The sequence below is a fragment of the Antechinus flavipes genome, chromosome 4, assembly GCF_016432865.1.
Source record: "Antechinus flavipes isolate AdamAnt ecotype Samford, QLD, Australia chromosome 4, AdamAnt_v2, whole genome shotgun sequence".
Taxonomy (NCBI): Eukaryota; Metazoa; Chordata; class Mammalia; order Dasyuromorphia; family Dasyuridae; genus Antechinus; species Antechinus flavipes.
The window spans coordinates 151,123,748-151,151,502 of NC_067401.1; the positions used below are offsets into that span (position 1 = coordinate 151,123,748).

Below are 27,755 nucleotides of genomic sequence, written 5' to 3' on the forward strand. Positions count from 1 at the left end.
ATCTGATGAGAACACCCAATGAAATAGTATAGAAGAAGGCACTAATCTATCCCAGGCTCAGATTTCTCATATTTAAAATTAAGATTATAATAGCATCTATCTCCTAGGGCTATTGTAAGAGTCATAAGAGATAATATATGAACAGTGCTTTGTAAACCTTTAAGCACTGTGTAAATGTCAGCTAATATTATTGTGATCTAGGAAGGAAAGCATTTTCATATCTACTTTCTGAAAGATATTGAGTAGTGGTAGCCGAGGAGAGACTTTCTCTTTTCAGAATCTTTTCCAACAATACTTGAATGTGTATCTCTAGTGATGTGATTTTAGGTTTTAGATGTTGGGGTTCAATTATGGGATGAATTCACAATAGCCATTCTCTTTGGCAAAAGGTGGATTTATTTAGGAGAAGAGGTTACAGACAAAATGAAGGGATATAATAGACACCAAGAATGGTGGTTTAAAGTTGGAGAGCTTATAGTTAGTAAGAAAAGGGGTTTTAACAATTAATGATGGAAAAGACTAGTTCCTTAATGGACTCACAATTTACTAGGAGAAAGAGAACATCCCATGAGGTTTGAGTATGCCCTTAGCTGGCAGGCTAAATCACAAAAGAGATTTAATGCCCTAAAAGAGTTATTTAGCTAAGAAGGAGAAAGACACCACAAGGAAGGGAGGTTGAGAGGAGAGATACTATGTGGCATGGGGCAGGAAAAAGACATCATGAAGTAGAAAGCAAAGATGGCATGAGTCATGGACAAATGTACAGAGGGAATTCAACCTCAGGAGTTTGACAGAAAATATTTCTGACTGGACATAGCAAGGTGGGGCCACCCACAATCTCCACAGAGACTGGGATCACAAGGCTAAGCTGATCCCCATCAGTGCCCCTTTCCACTTGTCTCAGGGAGCTTTTCCATCAGTGCTCCATCCCTCTCTGCCAATCACACATTACTGAGGACCTCATCACTAGCACTAATAGCAAGTCTCATTATCCCTGACCCTATTTCTCCCTAACCTCTTGGCTTTCTCAAGCAACAGCACCTGATTTCAGTCAACCTTGAATGCCGGACCCAAAAGTATTGGGAAAGGATAAGCCAGGACTACAAGAGATGCTACTACCCAACTTCGTAATTGCCTTCTCTTTTCACCATTCTATTTTCTATTTGTCCACCATCCATCATTCTGTATCATGTTATCTGTCCATTATTTTTTCTGCTCTCCCAACTCTATCACAGGATCCAGACTCTCCTTCGGGCTGGCTTATTCCATCCCAATTCCCAACCCTTCTCACAACTTCCCTCTGTTTTTCTTTCCTCCTACAGATATGGGGAGTTTTGAAGAGGGTGAAAAGCACCAGAGTGTCTCCCACGGAGAGGCAGCTGTCATCAAAGCCCCTCGAATCTCCAGCTTCCCCCAGCCACAGGTCACCTGGTTCCGGGATGGCCGGAAGATTCCACCCAGCAGCAGAATGTGAGTAGAGTCGTCCTCATGAGTCAGGACAAGTTGGGTGGAGGCATTCAGACCACATTATGATCAGACATAGACCAGACATCAGGAAGAAACAATAGGGCAGAAGAGAGGGGACACATATTGGGTTATTGGTGAGTCTTGGAGAAGTCAAAGACAAGTTATAGAGAGAAATGAGTTAACCGAGAATTGAGGATATGAAGGAGAGAGATTACATTTTACCCAATGTGAGGGATTTCAAGGACTATTCCTAACTTCTGAAAGGGATCTCCCTTTCAGAAGAAAGACAGAGACAGAAACAAAGTCACAGAGTCAGAAACACAGAGATATCCCCAAACCAATATTTATTCATTCTTTTATTCATTCTTTCATCCAGCCTCATTTGTGAACTACAGATATCTAACTGGTTAGGGTCAAAAATTGTGAAAAGTCCTGGGAATACAAATGGAAAAGCAAAAAACAAAAAACAACAAAAACCAGTCCCTATTCTCTAGGAGCTTGTACGCTAATTAATGGAGAAAAGACCTATATGGGTGTGATAGTGTTTTAGTTTGGGAAGTCACTGAGAAGATAAGGGCCAGAAAAGAAGGGCAAGTCTTTTCTAGTAACTATGGAAGTATTGATTTGACTAGGAATTCTGAAGCTGGGATGATTGGGAGTGAGTAGTATTTATATGGATACAGAAGATGCTCCCCCTCAAAAAAAAGAAAGGAAACTGATGTAGAATATGATACATGGCCCATAGTCTGGGCTACCCAGATATCTCTGTGAAAACACCCAACAGGGAAGGGGAGAAGCATGTATATATCACCTACTATGTGTCAGGGACCGTGCTAAGCACTTTTTGCAAACATCTTTTAATCCTCAAAGCAATCCTGCAATCCCCACTTTACAGTTGAGAAAATTGAGGGAGGAAGGGGAGAAGATTTAGATGACTATCCCGAAGTCACAAAGCCAGTAATTATCTGAAGTTAGATCTGAACTCAGATCTTCCTGACTCCGGAGCCAGCACTTTATCCAGTGAGCCACAGGCTGCTTCTGGGATCTGACAGGTCCCCAGGTTCCAGAACATTTTAGTCCCCCAGCAAGGTGTAGTGACCAAGTTCAGTGGTACAGACATTATTTTGCCTTGCAGGGTGAATGGGAAGGAAATGGCATGTATGGGATGAGAATGAGTCTAAAGGATATCTGAGTACCAGAGCTAAGAGAGTTAAACCCCCCAAGAGGGTAGGGTAGCAGAGTCAAAGTTTAAATTCTCTTGGGGAGGAGAAACATAGGCATAGGAAATAACACACAGAATAATTTCAGGAGGAGGATACTTTGGTTAGTTAATATGCATTTGTTAAGCACCTGTTGTGTCCCAGGACTGTGCTAAGCACTGGAGATGAGCCCCCCAAAAAAGACAAAAGAAAGTCCTGGTCCCTGAGGAACTTATGGTCTAATGGAAGAGACAGCATGTAAACACCTTATACCAAAGCAGTAGCGGTATCAGAGAAGGGTTTTTATTCAAGAGATGTTGGAAAGGTTAAATTAACAGATGTTAGCAACAGATTGGCTATGGAAGGGTGGGAGTGAGCCATAATGAGGAGTCAATGATGGCACCCAGATTGTGAGCCTGGGGGACTGGGAGCCTAGTGGTGCCCTCGATGGTAGTAGGGAAGTTTGGAAAGGAGGTGGGCTTGGGATGAAATATTATGAGTTCAGTTTTAGACATGTTGAGTTTAAAAAGTCTACTAGACATCCAGCTTGAGATACCTGAAAAGCAGTTGGAAATGTGAGACTGAAAGTCAGCAGAGTGTTTAGAGCTTGATTAGGTCCATTTGAGAATCATCATTATAGAGATGATAATTAAATCTGTGGAATCTGATGAGATCACCTAATGAAATGGTATAGAGGGAGAAGATGGCCCAAGAAGAGTCCTGTGGGATACCAACAGTTAGTGGGCGTGAGTAGAGTAGGAAGAAATTGGGGAAAATGGATGTACTGAAATCCTAGAGAGAAGTATCAAAAAGAGGGTTAATGACAGTCAAATGCTGCAAATATGTTAAGAAGAACAAGGATTTCTCCAAGACCATTGAATTATTGGCAACTTTAAAGAGAGCAGTTTCAGTGGAATGATGATGTGGGAAGTTGAGTTGTAAGGGGTTAAGAAGAAAGTAAGAGGAGAAAAAAATGGAGTTATCTATTGTAATGGTCTTTTCCAGGCATTTAGCCATAAAAGACAAGAAAGATGTGAGACAATAATATGGATGGAAGAATCAAGTGAGAGTGTTTTGAGGATGGGATATGTTTATAAGTAGGTAAAAAACAGAGAGAAATCAAAGATAAGAGAGATAATAAAGGGAGTAATCTGCTGGAAGAGATGGGATAGAATAGGATTGAGTGTACAGGTAGAGAGGTTGGTTTTAGGAAGAAGTAGAGCCACCTCATCATATGAGACAATGATGAAGCAGGAGACAGTGGCAAAGGGCATCTGAGTGATTTTTGAGATAAGGAGGAAACAAGAGAAAGCTCTCAGAAAATGGCTTCAAGTTTCCATAAAATATGAGGCAAAGTTCTCAGCTGAAAGGGTGGCGGGCAAGGGAGCCATGGGAGGCTTTGAGGAAGGATGAAACGATTTGGAAGATTCACTATAGGAAGTGAAATGATGAGCTAATTAAAAAGGTATAAAAGAATTGCCTTGCAGCAGTTAGGATTCTGTTGACATTATGTAACATAAATCTGTAGTGGACCCAATAAAAACAATTTTTTTCTCCACCTACATTCAGCAGCAATTGTATAGCAGCAAAGGCAGTGGATGATGGGAGTGATCTTGGGCTGAGGTTTGACAGGACAAAAATCAGCAATCTAAAAGGGAGTCAGAGAGAAAGAAAAAAGGACAGAATAAAATTGGACTGGCTCACCAAGGAAACAAATAAGAAAAGAAGTAGGGTTGGCTTGTGAAAGGGTGGTGATCTAAAATGAGAGATGGTGGGATTAGAAATCACAGCATGAACCAAAAAAACAAGATTTGGTCAGAGAAGACCTAAGGTGAGGAAGACTGATCAGATAAGGAAATGTCATAGTTCCCCATTTGTGTGTGACAGCAAGATCAAGGATATGACAATCTTTGCACATGATTGAAGTAGGATAGAAAAGTAAGTAACCGAAAATGAGTAGGTTGATGAGCTGGGAAATTAGATTGACAGAGTACAGCATCAGTGGGTATATTGAAGTTCCCTAGAAAGAGGACAAGAGTTGGGGAAGAGAGAAAGATGAGGAGTCACTGAATTCATTGAGGAAGGGGGAAGTGTCCTAGAAGTATGTAAACAACTCCAACAGGATTTTGAGTCTTCTAGTGTTGGGGGGACAACTGCCACCTGGATTTTGATTAGGTAGTAGATAAGGATAATATGAACCTCAAAGGAGGAGAGTTTAATGAGTAATGGAGACAGAGAGAGTAATGAAAGAGGTAATGCAGAGGAAGGAGTATTCCCTCCTCAACCAATGATCTCAAATGGGATGGAAGGGGATGGAAAATGAATGAGTGAAAATGAAGCCAGTGCTGGAAAAGTAAGTTGAGGGTATGGAAGGCTACCTGTAAGAAGTAGCATTTGAACTGAGCCTTGAAGGAAGTTAGGGATTCTGTGAGACAGAAGTGAGGAGAGGAATGCTTTCCAGGCACAGGATGAACAGCCTGTCAAAGTCATGGAAATAAGAGATTGAATGTTGTGTACAGAGAACAACAAGTTGGCCAGTTTGCCTGGAACACAGAGTGCATGAAGGAAAGTAGAATACAATAAACCTGAAAAAATAGCTGAATCCAGGTTATAAAGGACTTTAAAAGCCAAACAGAAAAGCTTATGTGTTTATCCTAGAGGCAAAAGGAAACCGCTAGAGCTTCTTGAATAGGTGAGTGCCATGGTCAAACTTGTCTGTGCTTTAGGAATATCAATTTAGCAGCTGGGTGGAAAATGGATTGAAGAGAGAAGAGACTAGAGGCAGGGGAACTAATTAGGATACTCTTGGCAATAGCCCAGATGAGAGGGAATGGGGCCTGAACCACGACTGTGCTAGTGGAGAAAAGGGGACAGATGAATGTAAGAGATATTATGAAGGGAATATCTCTATGAACTGGAGTTGTTACTATGGATATGGAGCAGTTAGTCAAGCCTGCTGGGTCTTGGAGGGTCTAGGAAGATCCACTGGGGAAAAATAAAGCAACCCTGCCAGACCAAGAGAAGGGAACCCCGCAACAAAGGGGTATGCCGGCAAGAAGGGGAAGTAAGAGCAGGCGAGCTTGGATGTGTGAGTTTATGGCTTACACTCATGTATGTGTTGGCACATGTGTGTTTTGGCTGTGCGAGGGGAGGTGTGGCAGGGAGGAACCAGGGCTGGCTTTGGTGGGTAGGTTAAATAAAAACACAAGCCCTTTCATCACGAACAAGGACCCTCTGTGCAGTCCCTAGGTTGGGTTTGGCAGTTGGACTCCTGGGTAACTGAACATTGGAAACAACACCCAATACCTCTGAAAAGGACTGTGAGCAAAGAAATTACTTCATTTACCCATGTAAGAAACTCCCTGAAACCTCCCAGCCTGGACAGCATTATGGCATCTCTAAGTTGAAAGAGATCACAGAGATCATCATATTCAACTTAGACTCCATCATGTTAGAATATAAACTTATTTGTTAAAAAAAATCTTACAAAGAAGCATGTTGGAAAATTATAAGCAACAGTATCTCAGAAAGCAGAGAGAAGCAGTGGGAAATAAAACCAACTTAAAAAGATCTTTGTGAGAGCAAAGTCATCATAGGGGCATTTAAGGATGAACATGGAAGGAGGACAACAAACAGAAGAAAAATCAAAAAGATTTGCAAAAATCTTTGCCACAAATTACGTTCTCAATAGAAAACAGTGGAATCACCACACTTGCATCCAAATAAGACTCCTCAAGGTACTTATAAAGAAGGTAAAAATGACTCTCAAGAGACAGACAGGAAGAGCAGTAAGTTAGAACCAGTTCTATGTAGAGAAGATCCATCCTAGAAGCAAAACAATTACAAGGTCAATTAATATACAAAATTTTTGAGGAAGGGAAAGATACCAAAGACATTGGGGGTGGGGGTTGGGGAGGAATCTCAGATCTTATTAATACCAAAAAGGCAATAAAATAAAAATCAATAACTCCTGCCCATCTGCCTATTTCCCCCTATATAAAATCTTTATAAATTATGCACATACAAATCAAAGTCATCCTCAATGAGGATATTAGTAGGAAATGGGTAGGGTTTTTGGAAGTGACACTCAACAAAGAACCATTTAAGTGAAAGGCTTAAAGCATCTATAAGTTCCCATGATGCTTATTGTTTGATGTCCTCCTCACTTGATAATATTTTTTTCCAGTTACATGTAAAGATAGTTTTCAGCATTCATTATCCTGAATTCCAAATTTTTCTCCCTCCCTTCCTTTTTCCCCTTCGTCTTCCCCAAGACAGCAACGTTTATTGTTTGATGATGAGAAAAAAAAAGCATTTGATTCTGAAGAACAGAATGCTTTACAATATTATTTGCAAGATGTTTTCCATCTATACATCAAGATCATTCAAGATTCCTTGGAAGATATAAAAACAGAAATAACCTTGTCAATGACCCTCTGAACATAGATATCACATGAAACATTAAACAGGAAGATGAAAATTCACCAAAGACATTTACCAGTGTGATGGAGGAGACACATCACAGAGTCCAAGTTACATAGGGATTCCCTGAGGATGATAAGCCTCCAAATCCTCCTGTTGGTGACTGATATTATGCCGACTGCATCAAGGCTTGGAACACTGAAGGGCCTCCTGGAAGATATCTGTAATCACTCAAAGGATTCTGGCTTGACCATCTACACAGCAAAGACCAAGTAGATGGAGCATATCATACTGCCCAGATTTCAACATGCATTTGGATAGACTTCCTAAAAAGCTTTCCAACAGTGTGCATATCTGGGACAGACAGTAAAGACAGACAATAAACTGTGCCTAGAGTTGAATGGGAATGGAACAGGCTGGGTTACATTTGAGAAACTGGGAAATTCCTTTATTGAGTCCACACACTCCGTGAAAAACATTTTACCGGTATTTCTGTATGGAAATGGGAAAACAGCTAATTCTGAAGAACTAAAACAAAAAGTGGAGTGTATTAAGTAAGGAATTGTGTATTTTCTTTCAGAATATGGCTACACATATAACCAATTGCTTACCTTCTCAATGACTGGGGAAGGGAGGAAGAGATTTAAAACTCAACATTTTAAAAAATTACAATATTAAAAATTATTTTTACATGTAATTGGAGAAAAAAATTAAAAAGAAAAAAAAAGAAATGATATGGTCACACCTACACTTTTAGAAAACTTTTCTTGCTGCCTTTATGGGGGCAAGTAAGTGGTGCAATGCAAAGTACCAGGCTTGGAGTCAGGAAGACTCATCTTCCTGAGTTCAAATCCAGCCTCAGACATTTACTAATCATGTGACCCTAGGCAAGTCAGTTAGCCCTGTTTGTCTATAAGATGAGCTAGAGAAGGAAGCCCACTTCACTGTCTTTGCCAAGAAAATTACAAATGGGATCACAAAGAGTTGGACATGACTGAAATGATTCAACACCAGCAAATGAATAATGGACCAGAATGGGGAAAAGGTGTGAGTGTTAAATCAATCAAGTAAGAGATTGTTTGTTGTATTGATCCAGGCAAGAAGTTGGGGATGGGATGAACTAAGATGATGACTGAGTGAGTGGTGATAAGGTGATGTGATAGAGATAAAATGACAAGATTTGGCAATTGATTGGATGTGTGAGAAAAGCGAAAATGAGGAATCAAAGAAGACACCCAGCTTATAAACCTGGGTGAATAGAAGAATGATAATACCCTCAAAAGTAATAAGGAAGTTTTGTAGAGGGATGAGATTTGGAGTAAAGAAGTAAAGTTTGTATTTTGGACATTTTGAGTATGAGATGCCTACAAGACATTCATTTTGAAATGCCCAATAGACAGTTTTGTGATGTAGAGCTGCAACTGAGGATACAGTGTATTGCATAAGCATTATTTCATTTGATCCTTGGGACCCTTGGGAGGCAAACAATGAAAGAAAATGCTGGATTCCAGGTCAGAGGATGTGGGTTCAATTTCCAGTTCTACCTGTGGAGCCTGAGCAAATTTTCACCTTTCTGATCCTCGGTTTCTTTGTCTGTAAAATTATGGAAGGCTGATCAGAAGAATCTAAACTACCTACACTCTAAATCTATGGTCCTGTGATTGTTATTCCCATTTTACAGAAAGGAAAACTGAAGCCCACAGAGATGAATTGCTTTGCCCAAGGTCACGGAGATGGGCTCAGGACTCAAAACTAAGTCATCTAATTATAGTTTTTCTCTTCCACATCACTCAAGACTGCTAGTGCACAATTAGCAGGGATACTAATTCTGTTCTCCTATACTACTATTTAACTTTTAAAGTATTTTATCTCTTCCACATCACCCAAGACTGCTAGTGCACCATGAGCATGGATACTAATTCTGTTCTCCTACACCACTGTCTAACTTTACAAAGTTGAGACATACACTCTGAAAACTATCTTACAATGTAACCCTGCAATGGGTAGTTTTTCCTCTATAAATAGGAAACACCACAATTCTATCATCTCTTCATTCCCTGCATCCTCATTCCCATCATCCTGTTCTCATTTACCAAACTCCTCTTAGGTAATTTTAATTCACAACACCATTCTCCCCCATGATTTTGGCATGCACACAGATACTCTTTTTCCCTCCTCCATGCTGAATATGTGAGAAAACCATTCCAATGGTTTTATCTTAACAATTACAGCAGATTAATATTCATAGCTGAGTAGACAGGACCCCTGGAAGCAAATTCTTTGGCATCTGTATGCAGGGGATACATATCCAATGAATGCTATCAGCCTCAGAGAGCTGGAGGGGAGGAGGAAAGAAGGGTTGAAGAAGAGTTCTATCTATGGGCTATACCACTGCTGGGGTCTAAACAGTGATTAGTAATACCTTATCCATCCCTTAGCTGTGTTTTGAGAGAAAGGAGGCAAGAAGAGTAACAATAAGAAAAATGTACAGGCCATTGGGGAGCACTCAGTCTGACTTACTCAGTTCTCTAATTAAATTATCAAGTGTCCCCAGGCATAGAACATCCTGAGTTCAGAAGAAGGGTATAGTCACAGAAAAGTGGATTAGAAGGTGGGAATTTGGCCATTCAGAACTAACCCAGCAGGATAATATGATGGAGCTGGTTAGAAAAGGAGTCCATAGCTCCAGGCTATGAAATCTAGCCCTAGGACAGGAAGGAAGGAAACCTGTTTTAAGTATCTATTACTATGCCAAATATTATTTATTTACAAATATTATCTTATTTGATCCTCACAACAATTCTAGGAAATAGATAAAAATTATTATTTTCATTTTATAGTTGGGGAAACTGAGTCAGACAGAATTGAAGTGACTTGCCTAGTTTTACACAGCTTATAAGTGTCTCAGTCTAGACTTGAACTCAGATTTCTGACTCTAGATCCCAACAGTATTCTGGGACTGAACTACCAGTTCAGCTGCCTCTCAAATCTTAAATCATGGTTTCTGCTTATCCCATAGGAGTGTCTATGCTTAGAACTCTAGTCACTTTCTTCTAAAGCTTTTATCCCTGGGATTAAATTGTCTGAAAGTTCATTGCAAAGCTTGGGTACCATTATGTACATTTTAGAGCGTAAAACATAGGAATACATTAAAATGGTCTCCTGTTAACTTCAGTCAAGTGCTAGTGTGTTTTCCCTTGGGATGTTCCCACAGATATAAGGCAAATAGATTGACCAGAACAAGAATTTGGAATCAGAAAAAGGGGGTCAGTAATTAGAGAAAGAACTATGGAGGCAGGAAGACCTGAATGCAAATCCTCTCTTCCAGGCCCATGGACAAATCAACTCTCTCAGCATTAGTTCCCACATCTATAAATGAGATTAATAATAACATCCATCTTAAGGGGCTGTCGTAAAGATCAAGTGAGATAATGTATCATAAAAGTACTTTGTAAATCTTAAAGGGCTATACAAATGTTAGCTCTTATTATCTTATCTTTAGCCATCAAGAGAAATCACAAGGGAAAATGGAATCTTTCTAGTAAGGTAGAAATCATCATCTGGTTCTCTCAGCCTCCTTGCTTCTGCTAGCACAAAGATTTTCAGAGCAGATGGATGGGACATTAGAACTATTGCTCCGACATTTTTGTTTTTATTAGAAGACTACTGTTCTAAAGAGATAGCTATGAACTTAAATTAGCTGATTTGGCATGAGAGTCTTAAAGAGATTCTCTTTGATATTCATAAGCCCAGCACCCAGCATACTGCCTTGTACATAATAGTTCTACTTAAATGTTTGGTCAATACACTAAAGTTTTTTTTTTTAATGTTAAAAAAAAATTGAAGGCAAGTGAGTTAACTGACTTATTCAGAGTCCCACAATTAATATGTGCCTTAAGGCAAGATATGAACTCAGGTCCTCCTGAGTCCAAAGCTAGTACTCCCTCCACTGCACCACCTAGCTGCCCCTAAATTAAAGTTATTCTTAAAATACACTGGGAGTCTTCAGAAGGGGATCTGAAAAATATAGGTGCATGCTGTGTAGAAATGGAAATAGTAGTTTGCCAAGTAACTGAGTACAGCTATTAACTAGTCATGGGATCTTGGACCTCCATTTCCTCTTCTATTGGAATGGATGAGGTCAGTGTTCTATTCTAACTCTGACATTCCAAGGGGGTAGACAGGAGCTTAGAAATTTAGTAAAGTTCCCAAGCCTGAACTTGAGGAGAGAACACCAAATAGAAATACAAATAGATGAAAGAAGATAGGACCTAGGTTATGGGGCAGGAAATGGGTAGAAGTCTGAATTTCTTTAAACCAGGACCCAAAGAGTACCAACTTTATGGAAAACAAATTTGTTTCAAAGCCAGCATGACTTCAACCAGAAACCACAAAGGCTTACCTTGAATTTAAACAGATAAAGAAACTTTGGACCAGAAAGTTGAGAGAAAGTAGCAAAGAATGTTAGAGAAGGGACCTTCAGGATCAGCTAGATAATCTAACTCTCTTGCTATGATCTCCCTTTAAGTCCCAACTAAAATCCTAGCTAGTACAGGAAGGCTTCCCTAAACCTTTTTAATTCTAGTGCCTGTTCTGTTTTAATTATTTCCCAATTATTCTGAATATAGCTCACTTGGTATTTATTATGTTTCTATGCTATCTCCTCCATTAGATCATAAAAGCTCCACAAAGGCAGGAACCATATTTTGCCTCTTTTAGTATCCTCTGTGTTAACACAGTGCTAGGACATAGTAGACATTAATAAATCTTCATTGATTGATTTTATAAAGGTAACCAGGGAGCTCAGTGGATAGAGTATTCAGAAGTGGAATCAGGTAAATGAAATCTTGATGTGTGACACTGGACAAGTCATTTAAAGCCTGCTTCAGTCTCCTCATTTTTAAACAGAGTTGGTTATAGTACCTCTTACTTTGCAGTATTGTTGTAAGGGTAAAATTAGATAATATTTGAAAAGTGTTTTGCAAATTTTAAAGCACTATATAAGTGCCAGCTGTTATTATTGTTGTGATTTGAACAACAGAGCGGGAAAATGGGTTGCCAATGTCTTCTTATTTTTGTTGTTTAGTGTTTTCAGTTGTGTCTGATTTTTCATGACCCTGCTTGGGGTTTTCTTGACAAAGATATGAGTGGTTTGCCATTTCTCCAGCTTATTTTACAGAAGGTGAAACTGAGGAAAACAGCCTTAAAGAACTAGCCTATGATCACAGAACTATAAAGGATCTGAAGCTAGATTTGAACGCAGGAAGATGAGTTTTCCTGATTCCAAGCCCATTCCTCAATCCGCAGACCACCTACCTGCCCCAGAAGTCACATAGCTATTTAGTGGCACTGCAGGAACTACAACCCAGGTCTTACACCATCCAGTCCTTCATTCTTTCCCTGATGACTTATTCCCTCTATAGCTCCACCCTGGATTGCTTGAAAGAAAGAACAGAGAAAAAGAGGCTTTATAGACAAGCCTGAGGATAAAGATGCAGTGTTACTTTTAAATTTGAGCCAATAATTATAGCCAGGGCAGGACAACTGAATAAGGACATGGAAATCTGCATGACCTGAGCTAGTTATGAATTTAAATAATATTTATCCTAGCTCCTCACTTTATTCTCCAGGTCATTTACATACCAAAAGGTGTGTGTACTCTTGTGTATGTATTGCATGTATTCAATTGCTGCACACAGAATGGGGCAAAGGGATGCTGAGAGGAAAGGAGGTAGGAAAGGATCCACAGAATCACAAATTTAAAGCTAATTGGAAGTCCATGTTTTTCTTATACTACCTTTTTTGATCCTACAACAATCCTGTGGGATGGGTACTATTATTCTCACTTTACAGGTAAAGGAACTGAGGCTTAAAAAGGCAGCCTAGCATTGTGGATTAGAGTACCACTAGGTCTCAGAAAGATCTGGTTTTAATCCTGCTTCCAAAACATTCCAATACATTCTTGCTGCATGACCCTAAATGAGAAACTAAATTTCTCTGAACATTGATTTCTTCATTTGTAGGGGGTGGGGTAAAGGAAAAAATTGACCAAACCCTAGATTTCATAGGGAGAGAGAGATTTTGGCAAGGAACTCCAGCAGTGCAGGTTATGCAGCTTAGTGTCAGCTCTAAGCACAGGAGAAAATTAAAGGCTTTGCCCATAGTCATTATTTCTCAGAGGCAGAATTTGAACACAGGTTGGTTTTTGTTTTTTTTTTAAGCAAGAGAATTGGAGTTAAGTGACTTCTTACACAGCTAGTCTGATATCACATTGCACTTAGGTCCTGCTGACTGCAGGACTGGTGGTCTATCCACTGCACCACTGAGCTACCCTAAATACAGGTGTTCTTCAATCTTTAACCACTATGGCCATCTTACTTTTCATTTATAAAATGAGGATAATATTTACACCTGTATCACAGAGTTGTTCTGTCAATCAATGAGAGTTTAAGTATCCACTATGTCCCGATACTAGACTAAGTACTGAGCAAACAGAAAGAGCTAAAATATGGTCCTTGCACTCAAGGAACTCCCAATTTAATAGAGGACATGACTAGCAAACAAGTACATACAAAGCAAGTTCTATGTGAGATAAGTAGCAAATAAGGCTCTGGAATTAAGAGGAATTTGGAAAAGCTTTTTGAAAAAAATGGGAATTGTTGAGATTTTTGTTGGGACTTGAAGGGAAATCAAGAGGTAGAACTAAGGAGGGAGAGCATTTCAGGTATGGGAACCACCCAGAGAAAATGCTGAACCAAAAAATAGAGAAACTTGGAACAGATTTTTGGGGATGGAGGGAATTTAAGATGTAAGAAGACTGTAAAGGTTAAAGGGCTTTGAATGCCAAACAGAAGGTTTTATATTTGATCTTTAGGTGATAAGGAGGCATTGGAGGATTTAGGGGGTGGTGTAAAGGAGGGGTGATGATCAGACCTATGCTACCAAAAATCCCTTTGGCAACTGAATGAAGGAAGGACTGGAGTGGGAAGAGACTTGTGGCCAGAACAACCAGCAGGTTATTGCAGTAGCTGAGAAATGAAGATGATGAATGGTGGGCGGAGTCAGAGGAGAAAAGGGAATATGTTCAAGAGATGTTGCAAAACTAATATCTGCAGGGCTTGGCGGCAGATTGCAAGGGGGTAAGGGTGAGGAGTCGAGGATGGTACCTACCCACATCCCATCCTAAGGACTGGAAGGATGGTGATGCCTTTCATAGTAATAAGGAAGTTAGAAATAGCAGAGTTTAGTTTTAGATAATGAGTTGAGTTTTGGACATGTTGAGTTTAGGATATCTACTAGACCCCCAGTTTAAGATATTTGAAGGGCAATTGGAGATGTGACACTGGAGATAAGCAGGACAGGTAGATTTGAGAATTATCAGAGATGGTAAATAAATAAATGAAATCATATAGAGGGAGGAGAGAAAAGGCTCTAGGACTAAGCTCTGTAGTAATCCTGTGGTTAGTGGGTGTGACCTGGATAAAGATCCAGCAGAAGAATCTCTGGAGAAGCAGTCAGGTAAGAAGAGAATCAGGAGAAAGTGATGTCTCAAAAACCTACAAGAAGAACGTATCAAAGAGAAGCAGAGTCGATGGTCATATATTGCACAGTGGTCAAGAAGGATGAGAATGAGAAAAAGGTCACTGGATTTTCCATCTGAGATCATTGGTAACTTTGGAGAAAGTGATTTTATTAAAATGATAAGTTCAGAAGGTATGTGACAGGGAGTTAAGAAAAGAATGAGAAGAGAATAGGGAAGCACCCAGTATAGATGGCCTTTTCAACAAGTTTAGCCACAAAGAGCAAGAAAAATAGGATGATAGTTATTGGGGATGGAATGATCCCTGCCTATTAGGCTACAAACATGCTCATGTTTTCCCCATTCTCAAAAAACTCTCACTTGATCCTTCCATCCCCAATAACTATCATCCTCTTTCTTCTGCCCTTTGTAGCTAAACTCCTTGAAAAGGCCATCTACAATAAGTGCCTCCATTTTTTCTCTTCTCATTCTCTTCTTAACCCCTTATAACATATCTTCTGAACTCATCATTTCACTAAAATTGCTTTCTCTAAAGTGGTACATTTATGGGTAATAGCAAGATCTGTTGTTCTGATGTTTAAATGAGGTAATAAATAAAGCCCCTTATAGGTCATTTCATTCAGTCCAGTTCAGCGAATTCAAATTCACCACCTACTATGTGTTTGTGATAAGTGCAAGAGTTATCAACAAAAATGCCAAACTGTTCCTATCTTCCAGGTATTTTCCATTCTCCTTAAGACCCTTGTACCAAAATTTAAACTAAATTAAAATACAGTGCCAGGAAGTGTGCTGTGCTCTAGGGATACAAATGTAATACAAGCAAAGCAGTCCCTGCCTTCAAGTGACTTCCATTTTAATAATAATGTGTTTAAGGCATTATATAAATGTGAGCTATTATCATTACTAATTCCACTCCCTAATTTTATAGATGCAGATATTGAAGTTCATAGAGACTTGAGTGACCTGTCCAAGATTACACAGCCAGTAAACATTAAAGCCAGATTACAAACTCTGTTCCTCTGACTCTGATATCTGGCACTCTTTCCACAATACCAATCCCTCTTGGCTTTTAATACAAGAAAGATTTCTTCTTATTAACCTTTGAATAATACTGGCATTCTAAAATCAGAGACAGAGGTACAGAGTCTTGGAAATAATACCAGTAATAATTGCCAGTTTTTATATAGACAAAGCCCTTTATTACTGTTATTTCATTTGATTATCCAACAATAGGAGATGTCGTTATTATTCAGTTTATTTTCAGTCACGTCCAACTCTGTGGCCCCATTTAAGGTTTTCTCGACAAAGATATTGGAGTGCTTTGTCGTTTCGTTCGCCAGCTCATTTTACAGATGAGGAAACTGAGGCAAACAGAGTTAAAAAGCCTTGCCCACAACTAGGAAGTATCTGAAGCCAGATTTGAATTCCAAGCCTGGAGTTGTATCCATAGCATCATGTAGCTGTCCCATGGAACAAGCCACCCTGGAAGATGAATGCTATTATTATCCCATTTTACAGATGAGAAAACTGAGACTATTAGACTATAAGTTTCATTAGAATAAAACCTGTCTTTTGCCTAGTGAACATTTAATTATATATATATATATATATATATATATATATATAATATATATATATATATACTCTCTCTCTCTCTTTCTCTCTCTCTCTATAGATAGATAGATAGATATAGATATAGATATATAATTATATAATATATATATAAACTATATGTACTAACTAACTGATTCACTGAGGGCAAATTAAGTAATTTGCCCAGCTCTTGAGGGAAAGGGGCAAACTGGAAACTCAGGTCTTCCTGATATGAAGAACAGCACTTTGTTCATTACCAGTATATAGCACCACAATTTGTCATACCTCTGTATAGGACCACCTCCTACCTCTCTAACTCCCCCTTCCCAGATTACAGGGAGAAACAGAGAGGGAACTCTTCAGGAAGGAAGGAGAGGAAGCACTGGGGATGAGCATCCTCTGCAATTCCCTGGAGCTCGATTGATGGCATGAGAACTGACATATAAAAGACCAACAGCAAAAAAAAATAAAAAATAAAAGCCCAGCCCTGGTGAAAGTATAAACAAAAGAGACATTTGTGAAGCAGTTCCTTTGAGAGATTCTTTTTAAAACTCTGTAACATTCACCTTATGGGAAAATCTGAAAAGGATTCAACCGGATTTGTCCTTGTTAAATTAACATTAAGGATGTTTAACAGCTGTCTCGTGCACATCACATTAAAATTTGGAGCTAGACTTGACAAACTAATGGTTTTGTTTGTCAATGGGGAAATGAATAAAAGAAGGAAAACAAAAAGGGGGGAAATTGGGGGTGGTCAGATTTTTAAGAGGTTTAATGAGGCTTAATAAGTTCCCACCTAGGATTTATACTCTCTCTTAAGTCTGGTTCTAGAGTCCCCAGTATGGTCCCAAGGGGAGAAAAAATTCAGATACCCTCTCATATTCCTGTCCATCCTCGTCGGGGAAAAGAGATGTCTCTACGTGGAAAAAGGCAGCTTAGTTTTTTGAGGGGAGAGTGGGAATTTTTTGTTTGTTTTTGCATGGAGACAAGTGACTTGTCAAAGGTCACACAGTAGGAAGTGTTGTGTCTGTGACCACATTTGAATTCAGGTCCTCTTGACTTGAGGGTTGGTGCTCTATCCACTGCATCATCTAGCTGCCCAGATTTGATTTTTTAAACCATTTTAGAGGGGAAACTGAGGCATAGCTATTGGAGTTATTAATTCTTGGCAGAAGGAAACATGGATTGAATCCGAAAGTATATTTGGCTAATAATCCCCTATGCCTGGAGCTTTCATCTAAATTATCATCATTAATATCTACTGCGGCCTTGAGGGCAGGGAATATATCTTCATCCTGTTTTCCCTAAACCCTTACATGGTACCTTTTATATATAGTAATAAATATATAATAAATATTTGTTGAATTTAATTGAATTAAACTATCAACTACATGATGTTATCCAAATAGATAAGTTCATGCAGCAGATAGTTCAGCAGTCATTTAGCATGTGAACTCATGTTATGTATAGGGACATGTCTGGTCCCAGATGATTTTCCTGTTCCCTTAGAAATAATATCCTCTAGAAGGATGAGGAACCTCTCAGCATAGCAGTTTTTGAAAAGTGTATGAGGAAGCATTAATTCACAGCATGAGATTTCCCCTTCTTCCCCCCACCAGTGCTTTTCAAAAGCTCCTATCCTAAAAATTACCTCATCCTGGGAATCCATGCATAACCTTCTGAAGATAGAATTCCATAGAGAATGTGAAATTAATGGTCAAACATAAACCAATCCTTCTCTACCCTCCACCATATACACATACACACATCTAATTTTGATTCTGACATCTGGGGACCTTGAAGAGGATGTGAATTTTTCCACAGGCAAAGGGGGACCATGACAAGAAAAAGAATTGGGATGGGGTGAGGGGGTCTTTGGTATCAGTTATAGTAGAGGCTGGGAATCAGAAATAAGGTGAAATTAAGTAGATAGGGAGATAAGAGATACAGCCCTGCCAAGGTTAAGGAATCCCTAGACATGAATAGATAAAGAATAGTCAGATATCTTTGCCCCCTTGATTTTCTTGACTCAAAAATAAGGATTATATTCTTCATCCTGCCTTCCTTCACAGGGTTATAAGGATCAGAAAAGATAATGTCTGTGTAAATGAATTGAAAATGTTAATGTTCAATATCGATGTAAGGCATTATTTATTTTAGCTTTATGCCCTCTTATCATTTCCCATTTCTCATCAGCGCGCGCACACACACACACACACACACACACACACACACACACTCCCTCCTCCTTCAATCTTCCTTACGCATTAAGTCCCCAGAATTCTCCCCTTCCCCAGCCCAACACTGCTTCAGAGGGAGGCTTGGGGGTGACCCTGACTGAATCTCTCAATCAGTTCTCTGTCCTCCTCAGAGCCATCACGCTGGATAACACCCTAGTCATTCTGTCAACTGTGGCTCCTGACGCGGGCCGGTACTACGTGCAGGCCGTTAATGACAAGAACGGGGATAACAAGACCAGCCAGCCCATCACTCTCACCGTGGAAAGTAAGCACAAGGCTGGGGACTGAAAAAGGAGTGGGCCATTCAATCTTCAGCAGAGGAGCCGGGGAGGGGGACTTAACTGGGAGAACCACAGAGAAGTATATTCGTCTGCTTGAGTGTGTAGAGGGGAGGCAGGAAGAGTCCTACCTCCAGAGCAAGAGGGAATGGGGAAGACAATTTGCCAAAGAGACAGTCAAGTAGCTGAGCCCTTGATGTGGGCTCCTTTGACAAGTATACAATCCTAAGATTTCATCAAAAGAAGCACCAAGAATGATGAAGCTTTATAGAGGCTCTCAGCCCACTCCTGGGAAATTGGAAGTAGTTGTATTTGTGTGTGTATGTGTGTGTGTGTGTGTGTGTGTGTGTTTGTGTGTATGTACGGGCATTGAACTTACTAAAACAGAGATTCCCAACCTTATTGTGGCAAGGACCCCTTCCTCAGTCTAGAGAAACCTATTTCTCAAAATAATTTTCTAAATACATAAACTACATAAAATTGGGAGGAAAAAAACGATTATATTGAAATAAAGATTCTTCTCTATCCATGGACCCCCTGGACTCCATCCATGGATCTCCTGAAATCCATCCACAAATCTTTGGGGAGAAGAGGCAATTTGTATGTCATAGGTTAAGAATCTTGCCCTAATATTTGGGACCAGAGACTGCCATAACTCAGGCAGCAAAAGAAAAGGAGGCAGGATGGCATGTTTCATGTTTCCACTAGAAAGACATATAAAGAAACCTATCTGCCCTGAAGAATTCAGCCCAGGATATCGTTCTCATTGCCAGGAATCAATCAACAAGTATTTTATTAAGCATCCACTATATGACAGGAAAGGAATATACAAAGACAAAAGCAAAATAGTCCTTCTCCTCAAGAAACTTATATTGTAGCAGGGAGATGACATTTATTTTATTTTTATAAAGGTATGTATGTATGTATATACACATATATACATTGTATACATTTATATGTATATATGTATATCATTCAACCATTTTCAATCATGTCCAACTCTTCATGATTCCTTTTGGTGTTTTCTTGGCAAAGCTACTAAAGCGGCTTTCCATTTCCTTCTCCAGCTCATTTCACAGATGAGAAAACTGAGGCAAACAGGGTTAAGTGACTTCCCCAAGGTCACAAAGATACTTATCTGAAACCAGATTTGAACCCAGGAAGGAAAAACCTTGCTGATTCCAAACCCATCACTCTATCCACTGTGTCACCTAGTGGCCCCATGTGTATGTGCATGTATGTGTGTGTATGTAGATACACATATGGATATAGATATAGATATGTGTGTATCTAAAAATATAGACATTTATATGCATATGCAAATTTACATATATATGGATATGTTCTAGACATGTGTACATACATTCATACAAACCAGATACAAAGCAGCTAGAAGAATGTAGAGGTATATACTATTGACAGTTGGAAAAAAGAAAGGAAAAAAAAAAAAAAACTCCAACAAGGGCTCAAATGTTTAAGCTGATTCTTGAAGCAAAATAGGAATTACAAGAAGCAAAGATGAGAAAGAGGTGAATTCGGAGCTTTGTAAACAATCAATGGGAAGGCCCAGAAATATGAGTGGAAGGTCATATGTGATGTATGACAAGAAGTCTAGTGCATTTGGACAATAGTGGAAGGGAAGAAAGAGTAAAAACACTGGAAAGATAAAAAAGAGATAAATTGAAAAGAACTTTAAATGTTTAAAAAAAGAGGTTATATTTGATTCTGGGAGCACCAGATTTTATAGTGTAAAAGGGATCAGACCTGTACTTTACAAAGATTACTTTAAGAATTGTGTGAAGGCTACATTGGAATGAGGAGAGATTTGAGGCAGAGAGATCAATTAGAAGGCATTTCAAGACACTAGGAAAGGAGTGATGAAGAGTTGAAAGAAGATACTAGCCAAGTGAGCCAAGAAAGGGGGATTGTATGCAGGAGATAGAGATATCAGCCAGAATGTATCTAGTGATCAGATATGTGATAGAAGAATGAGGGGATGACGATGAGACCCACATTGTGGAACTAGAAAGACCATGATACTTGATAGTATATACTTTATGGTAAAAGGGAAATTTAGAAGAAGGGTATTTTTGTGGGAAAATAGTGAGTTCTTTTCTGGATCAGTTGACTTTGAGATTTCTACAAAGTATCCATTTCAAAATGTCCAATAGTTAATTTGCAACATGTCATCAAAGCTAAGGAGAAACAGTAAAAAGGTTTAGTCTAAGAGTCAGACTTCACAGAAATAACTAAACCCATGTTGAAGTCATTGAGAGATTGTAGAAAGAGAAGAGAAAAGGGTCCAGGACAGAGCTTTGGTTCCTAACTTCCAGTTAGGAAATGTGGCATGGATGATGTTCCCAAAAAGGAGACTGATAAAGAGCAGTCTAATAGGTGGAAAGAAAACAAAATGAGGAGAGGATCACTAAAAGACTAGGGATTACCAGAGATGAGAGAGAAGAGAGTAATCAACAGAATCAGATGCTAAAGAAAAAATGAAAAGGTGAGTACTGAGAAAAACTGATTTAAATCCTCAAGCTGAATGTTAAATTTTCAGGGTTAGCATTTACACCTCAGAAACTGGCAAATAAGTCAAGGCTTGATTTATTGTTTTGCTGATTGCCTTAAGACAGTGGGGGAGAAATGTTAATCATAGAGATTAAATTTAAAAGTTTGTTTTGTGTTCTTTTTTTTTCCCCAGAGAGCTAGTTGCTAAACATTTACTAGCACATTCTAGAGAAAAAGGTCATCAGAGTTGGCAAATAAGAGATCATTAGTAATTTTGGAAAGAGCAGATTTTATTTGTAAGATGAGGTCACAAGGCAAACTGCAGAGGGTTGATTAGTGAGTGAGAGGAATTGGAGGAAAGAAATGTAGCCAGATTCTTCGAGATGCTTGCTGGGAAAAGTGAGGGCCCGTGTGGAAAGATAACTAGTAACAATGGCCCGATCTAGTAAAGGATTTGTTTAAGAATGGGAAAACCTGAGTGTTTTTAGGTGGCAGGGAAGGCAAGAGTAGATAAGAAGAGATTAAAGATAAAGATCAGAAAGAGAAAAATAATGAAAGTGGGAACAATATTCTGGTAAAAACAAGAGTACAGAGAGATCAAAAGTTCACGTAGACAGGTTAATCCACTTTTTCAAAAGAGACAAGTAATGAAGGAGTTTATGGGAGATGTTGTCAAGGAGTTGTGAGAAGAGAAAAGAAGAGAATAAGGAATTCTATTTCCTATTTCTTCAATAAAATGAGTCAAGATTCTCAGCAGAGAGATTTGGGGGAAGGGGTGTTATAAGAAACTTAAAGGATAGGAAGGAAGTTTGGTGAATGGGCTAGAGATTCAATTAGGGAGGATTAAAAAAGATTTCTTTGCTCCAAGGAGGGCACTGTTGAGATTAGATAATACAAGGTTGTAGTGAACCTAATCAAGAGGATTGTATGCATTTCTCCAGCTCTGTTCAGCAGCATGTGAAGAGGAGAGAAGAAGGTAAAGGGTAAGAATAATTCAAGATTGGAATTTGCAGAGAGATATGTAGCAGTTGGTCAAGAGAGCAACTGGTTCAAGAGCAAAAGATAACGTTAAGTTGAAAAGGTTAAATCAAGCATTTTCCAGGGTTTGGAAAAGGTCAAGATTTAGAGGGAAATTATCCAAAGTAAGGTAATGTCTTGCAAACAAACTGAGAAGTGGAAGCATTGGAAATCATGATGAAGATAAAGAATAGATTTAGGAAGAATAAAGAATAAGGAGAGATGGACTGATAAGAGATTGTGATAAGGAGATTCTTTGTAAAAGAATGTTAGAATTCTTAATGACAGAAGTGAAACACTTGTACATGTTGGAAAGATAAAAGGGTGTTACCATCTCTATGGGGAGCTGAAGTAGAATAAAAGAGTGAGTTATGGAATTTGAGCAGATTGACCAACTGGGAGGTTAGAGTACTCGAGGGAACATCAATATGTATCTTGAAGTCTTCTAGTAGAAGAGCAAGAATTGGGATGCAAAAGAAGCATGTAAACCTGGCCCTGGAGTCTTTGAGAAAGGAGAGAGACCATTGCCTGGCCATCAATAGATAATAATCACCAGATCTAGTTTGAGTTGTTAATGTAGATAAAGTGAACCTCAAAGGATGAAAGGTTTCTGAGTGATGGAAGAAAAGGAGAGTCTGAAAATGATAATGGAGAACAGGAAACATTCTGACTCACCTTTGAGACAATATATCGGAGGGATGAGAAAAGAAAGTTGCAACTGTTATTGGAAAGGATATCCAGGGAGATCAGTGTCATCTTGGGGGATCCATGTCTGTGTGAGCTCCATAAAATGCAAGAAATATACAAGGAAGACATCAAAATTGAAAGGAAATTTATTGTTTATGGACTAGGAAATATAAAGTATATTATAGAAGAGGCAAGAAGATCCAAAGTGAAACCTTGGAGATATAAAATTGAGATGGAAGGGAATATGAGAAGGGAAAGTGGAAGTGGGGAAAGTAGATTACTCTTACAAAGCCAGAAAATCAGCAACATTAGGAGTAGAAGAGGGAAGATGAGTAGGAGATTGCTAGTTAGCAGGGAATGACTCAAGACAGATATCAATAGATGGGAACAATTCTGCTGATTATAGCAGGTGAGTAAAAAGTTCCAAGTCACAATTTAACCTGAAATTCTTAATCATGGTGTCAACACAATTTCAGTCTGGGTGCAGCCTATCACAAGATCCTGGTCTAATTCTGTGTCCAACTCCAATAGATGGTAAGAAAGACTGATGGAACTCTGCCTGCTCTAGGCATGGTAAGCATGGGACAAGGAGTAGATAGAGCTAGGTTCTAAGCCTAGCTCTATAATCAGTGGCACCTTGCACACATTTCATTGCTTCTCTAGGCTTGAGTTTCTGTATCTATAAAACAAGAGGACTGGACTTGATGCCCCCTAAGATTCCTTACTCTGCTAAATCCCTGAATGGCTCTTGGAATCAATAGGCAAGGTTCTTATACAAACATTAATCAGTCCTAGATCTCTTCTTCCTTTACCATGAGCAAAGCCAGTCTTGGCTCACTGGGAAAATGGTGGACAACTAAGTCTTAGAGAGGAATTTGCTTTCTCCGTGGCAGAGACAGAATCTGGGAAAGAAGGGAAGAAACAGAGGAAATGGGTTAAGATGGAAAGAATTAGAAATTAAAGTAAGACTAAGCCATGAGTTTAAAAAAAAAAACTGCAAAACTATCTGGATATTTTCCGCAAACCATCCAGAGATAGATCCCAGGAACTCAGATTCCTTATCCTGTTCTTAGTGTCTAAAAAAAGGTGGTGGACTCAAGAATCATGACTGGGAAAAGGTCAGAAGGAATCACTGAGTGAATTTGATAGGAGCAAAACACCTCCTTCTAGCATCAAAGCAGCTGCAAGCTGGAAGAGCCAGATGTTCCTTTCCTTCCACATCTGTACAACTCCTGCTTAGAAAAGCAAGCATCATTTATCATCCATGCTTAGACTGAGATTCTCAATAATGCTGAGAAGAGGTGCAATGCTAATTATTTCTGAAATCTTGACTGTACCACCTCTGGTTTCTATATTCCCATAAATAACGAGAAACTTATAAAGAATACCTTAGTATGCTAGATTTTTGCAATCCATGATCCTCCGAAATTCCCACAAAATTCTTCCTTATTATCCCAGAATATATTTGGTTCCCCCAACTCAAGGTTCCTTAGAATCCAAAGCAACCCTTCCAAGAAAAAATGTCCTATAGCCAGAAGAACCACAATATCCCAAAATTGGAAAGGATCTTAGGAGTCCTATTAGTGCCCAAACCCAAGTAAATCCATATAGTTTAGCATTTTTTAAAATAGAAATTATAACATCTTGGAGCCAAAAAGAAAAAAAAATCTTTGGAAATCATCTCATTCCTGTAGTAGTAACATTTTCTCTTGTCTAATTTGCTTCCTGCCCTAAGAAAAGAAGTCTGATCCTTTTTTTTTTCCTGATTTTGTAGGGACAATGATACAAATTTGATTTTCTGACTTTATGGATTTGAGCTGAAATTTCTTAATAGGCAAAATGAGGTTTTAGCCATTTGAAGGAGATGTGTTTTTCCTTTGAATTTCTTCTGGTCATTAAATCATTTTGACCCTCATCATGGAGCAAGAGAAAAACACAAATTGGAAGGAAGAGAAGTGGGCTGCATAAAGTGAGAAACTCTTGCATAGACCCGGATACACTAACTCCTGACCAACCTACTTCCTACCTTACGTGTCTCTGCCGGACAAGAGGGAAGCACCTTCTGCCCTTCAGTCCCTGGGTGGCATTGGATCCTGCCTTTCATGGGAAATTAAAGAACTATACCCTCCTGCCCAAATATAGAAAGAATATAGATATTCCCAGCTCAGCTTTTCATAAGCCACTTTACCCCAAGAGAAAAGCAATCATCACAACATCTCTCTGCTATGCCTTTCCTCCCTGGAGCCCTTCAGAAACTCAAAGAAAGCAGGGGAACCCACCTCAATTCCTCACCCCCCAACTGACAGGCACAAGGATAAAGCAGGCATTCCTATTGTAACTTGCAAACCAGATTTCTCTGTTTTCCCAGTTCCAAGCGCCCTTTGCCTCCTCCTCCCACTCAGTGATTTGTGTTGGATTGAGAGCAGAATCAGCCGATATTTTTTTAGCTAATTTCTCCACCCACGAGTGACTACACTTCAAAACCCCGTTCCTGTCACTGACAGAAATCCCCCAGACTGCCTGCCAATTTACAAGAAGGGATTGTCGCTTTTCCCAACTCTGTCTGTCTCCTCACCATCTCTTTCTCCCTCTATTATATCTCTGCCTCCTCCCTTCCTCTTCTACCTTCCTTTTCCTCTCTCTCTCTCTCCTCAGTTTTCCCTTCTGCCCAGAGCAGCTGTGGTAGCCCATTCTGGCCAGTCCATCCTGTATCCCAACTTTAGTTTTCTCCTGTGGTGATAAAGCAGACAGTCACCAATTCCTGGAAAGGCAGCCCAATGTGGCCTGTTATCCTGGAATTTTGTCTCTTTCGTTGAGTAGAGCATGTCCAACTGTGCTTCTGCTTGATAATGATAAGAATATATGCAAATTCCTCATATGCATAACTCTGTGCCCCAGACTATCTGTCATCACAGAAGCCCTAGGTATCCACAGGATTGGGGTTCTTACTCTGACCCCGTGTGGACTTCCCCCTGGCTTAGAATTCTGACCCATCACCTCCCCTGCCCCATCCCCAGCTGGTTCTGGTTGGCTCAGGGCCAACTTTAATTTGCAGTAAATCTCCCAGGCTCAGCTTATGCTGACTTCACAATCCCAACTGCTGGAGAAATTTATTTGGACACTTTTGCCCGAACCATTGCTGCTGGCAGGACTGGGGTTATGATGATACCCTCCCCAGCCTTCTAAGTCTTTTCTGCCAAAGACCAAAAGTCTTCAATGGAATCCCAAATGAGTTTTGAGCTAGAGGAGCAAAGAATCTGGGTGAGCTACTGTCACATGCTTAAACACCCTCTGTCTTTGCCCACATTTAGGTTCTGTGCTTGACAGGTTAATGATAATCGCTCACATTAGCACTTGAAGTTTCACAAATTACTTTCCTCAGAACAATCTTGTAAAGAAGTAGTGCTTATGTTCCTATCCCCATTTTACACATGAGGAAAACTAAGGCTGAAAGAAATGAAATAACTTGTCCACAGCCACATAACCAATAACTATCCAAATCTGGGTTCCAACCTCGATTTCCAAAGGCCAAATGCTCTTTTCACTACAACCATTTTTTGATCATGGAACCCTTTGGCAATCCAGTGAAGTCTCTGAGCCCCTTTTCAGAATAATGTTTGTTGGATGTAAAAAAATCAATTATATATATATATATATATTATATATATATATATATATATATATATGTGTGTGTGTGTGTGTGTATATATATATGTATATATATATATATATCTTATATATATATAATTATAATTATATAAGATTACAAAAGGAATCATTTATTTACAGTTATCAAAAGGTTTTTTTTTTAAGTTTCACAAACCCCAGGTTAAAAATTCCTATACCATACCATATAATCTCTAGTATTTCTCCTCTTTGGGTTCCCTATTCAAGGGCTTTTTAAACATGCTACTCCTACTCACAATCCCTTTTCACCTAAGAAATTTTTATACAACCCCATCTAGAATCTGAGCTGACATGTTTCTGGCAGTACTTGTGCATGCTGTACGTTCAAGAACCAAGGTTGCAGTGATGCAACATGGGCCAATACCCCATGAAACACCTTGGATTCATTATGTGTTTGATTTTGAATTAATTTTTTGGTCTTTGTGTTCAGAAACCTTTTACTGTTGCCAAATTTTTCATCACCCCTACATTGTTACCTGCCCCTATCCATAGTTTAAGAACCTGAGTCTTGTACCACCATACTCTCTTCCTGTCCCATTTAGACTTTTAAAGTGTATTTAGTTTATTGAACTGAACTGTTTTTTGAGTAGATGTGAACTCACAGATTACTGTGAAGCTGGAATGGCTTTTCTGAGGGTCCTGTATGCAAAGACAAATAAGCTAGTTATGGGTGCTATTTGAACAAATAAATATATAATAATAAGTTAGTCATATACACACTAGGGACAAAGTAGAGACTGCAAAGTGCTCCGAGTTAATTTGAAAAGGAGAGTGGAAATTTAACTTAAATACTTTTAGCCAGGAAGACCAAGGAGGACTTTATGGAAGAGGTGACATCTGAACTGAGCCTGGAAGGCTTTCAGTAGCCCGAGATAGGAGAGAATATGCTCCAGCCATGAGAGAACTGACTTGAGATTGTGTTGAAGGCTGACAGGAGCAGGATGAGATTGTGCCTGAAATGCAGCATGCTTAGGAGGAAATAAGGCTGAAAGGGATTTCAATATTTAGACTAAGGAATCTATAGGGTTTTTTTTTTCTTCCACTTTTTAGTCTCATTCTCTTGGTCCCCTCCAGCTGCTAACACAGACTCTTGCACATAGTCAGCATTTCAAAGGTG

General features: G+C 39.2%; 1 protein-coding gene across 1 annotated transcript in view; it reads left to right on the plus strand.

Annotated features, from left to right (window-relative positions):
- The first annotated feature begins 604 nt into the window (after positions 1-604).
- The window catches only part of SDK2 (sidekick cell adhesion molecule 2), a 165,900-nt gene continuing 138,749 nt past the window's right edge, over positions 605-27,755 (plus strand). Inside the window, 2 exon segments of the mRNA XM_051995180.1 lie at positions 605-1,470; positions 18,593-18,726. Of these exon segments, the coding sequence (XP_051851140.1) occupies positions 1,190-1,470; positions 18,593-18,726 (415 nt within the window). The 5' untranslated portion in view covers positions 605-1,189.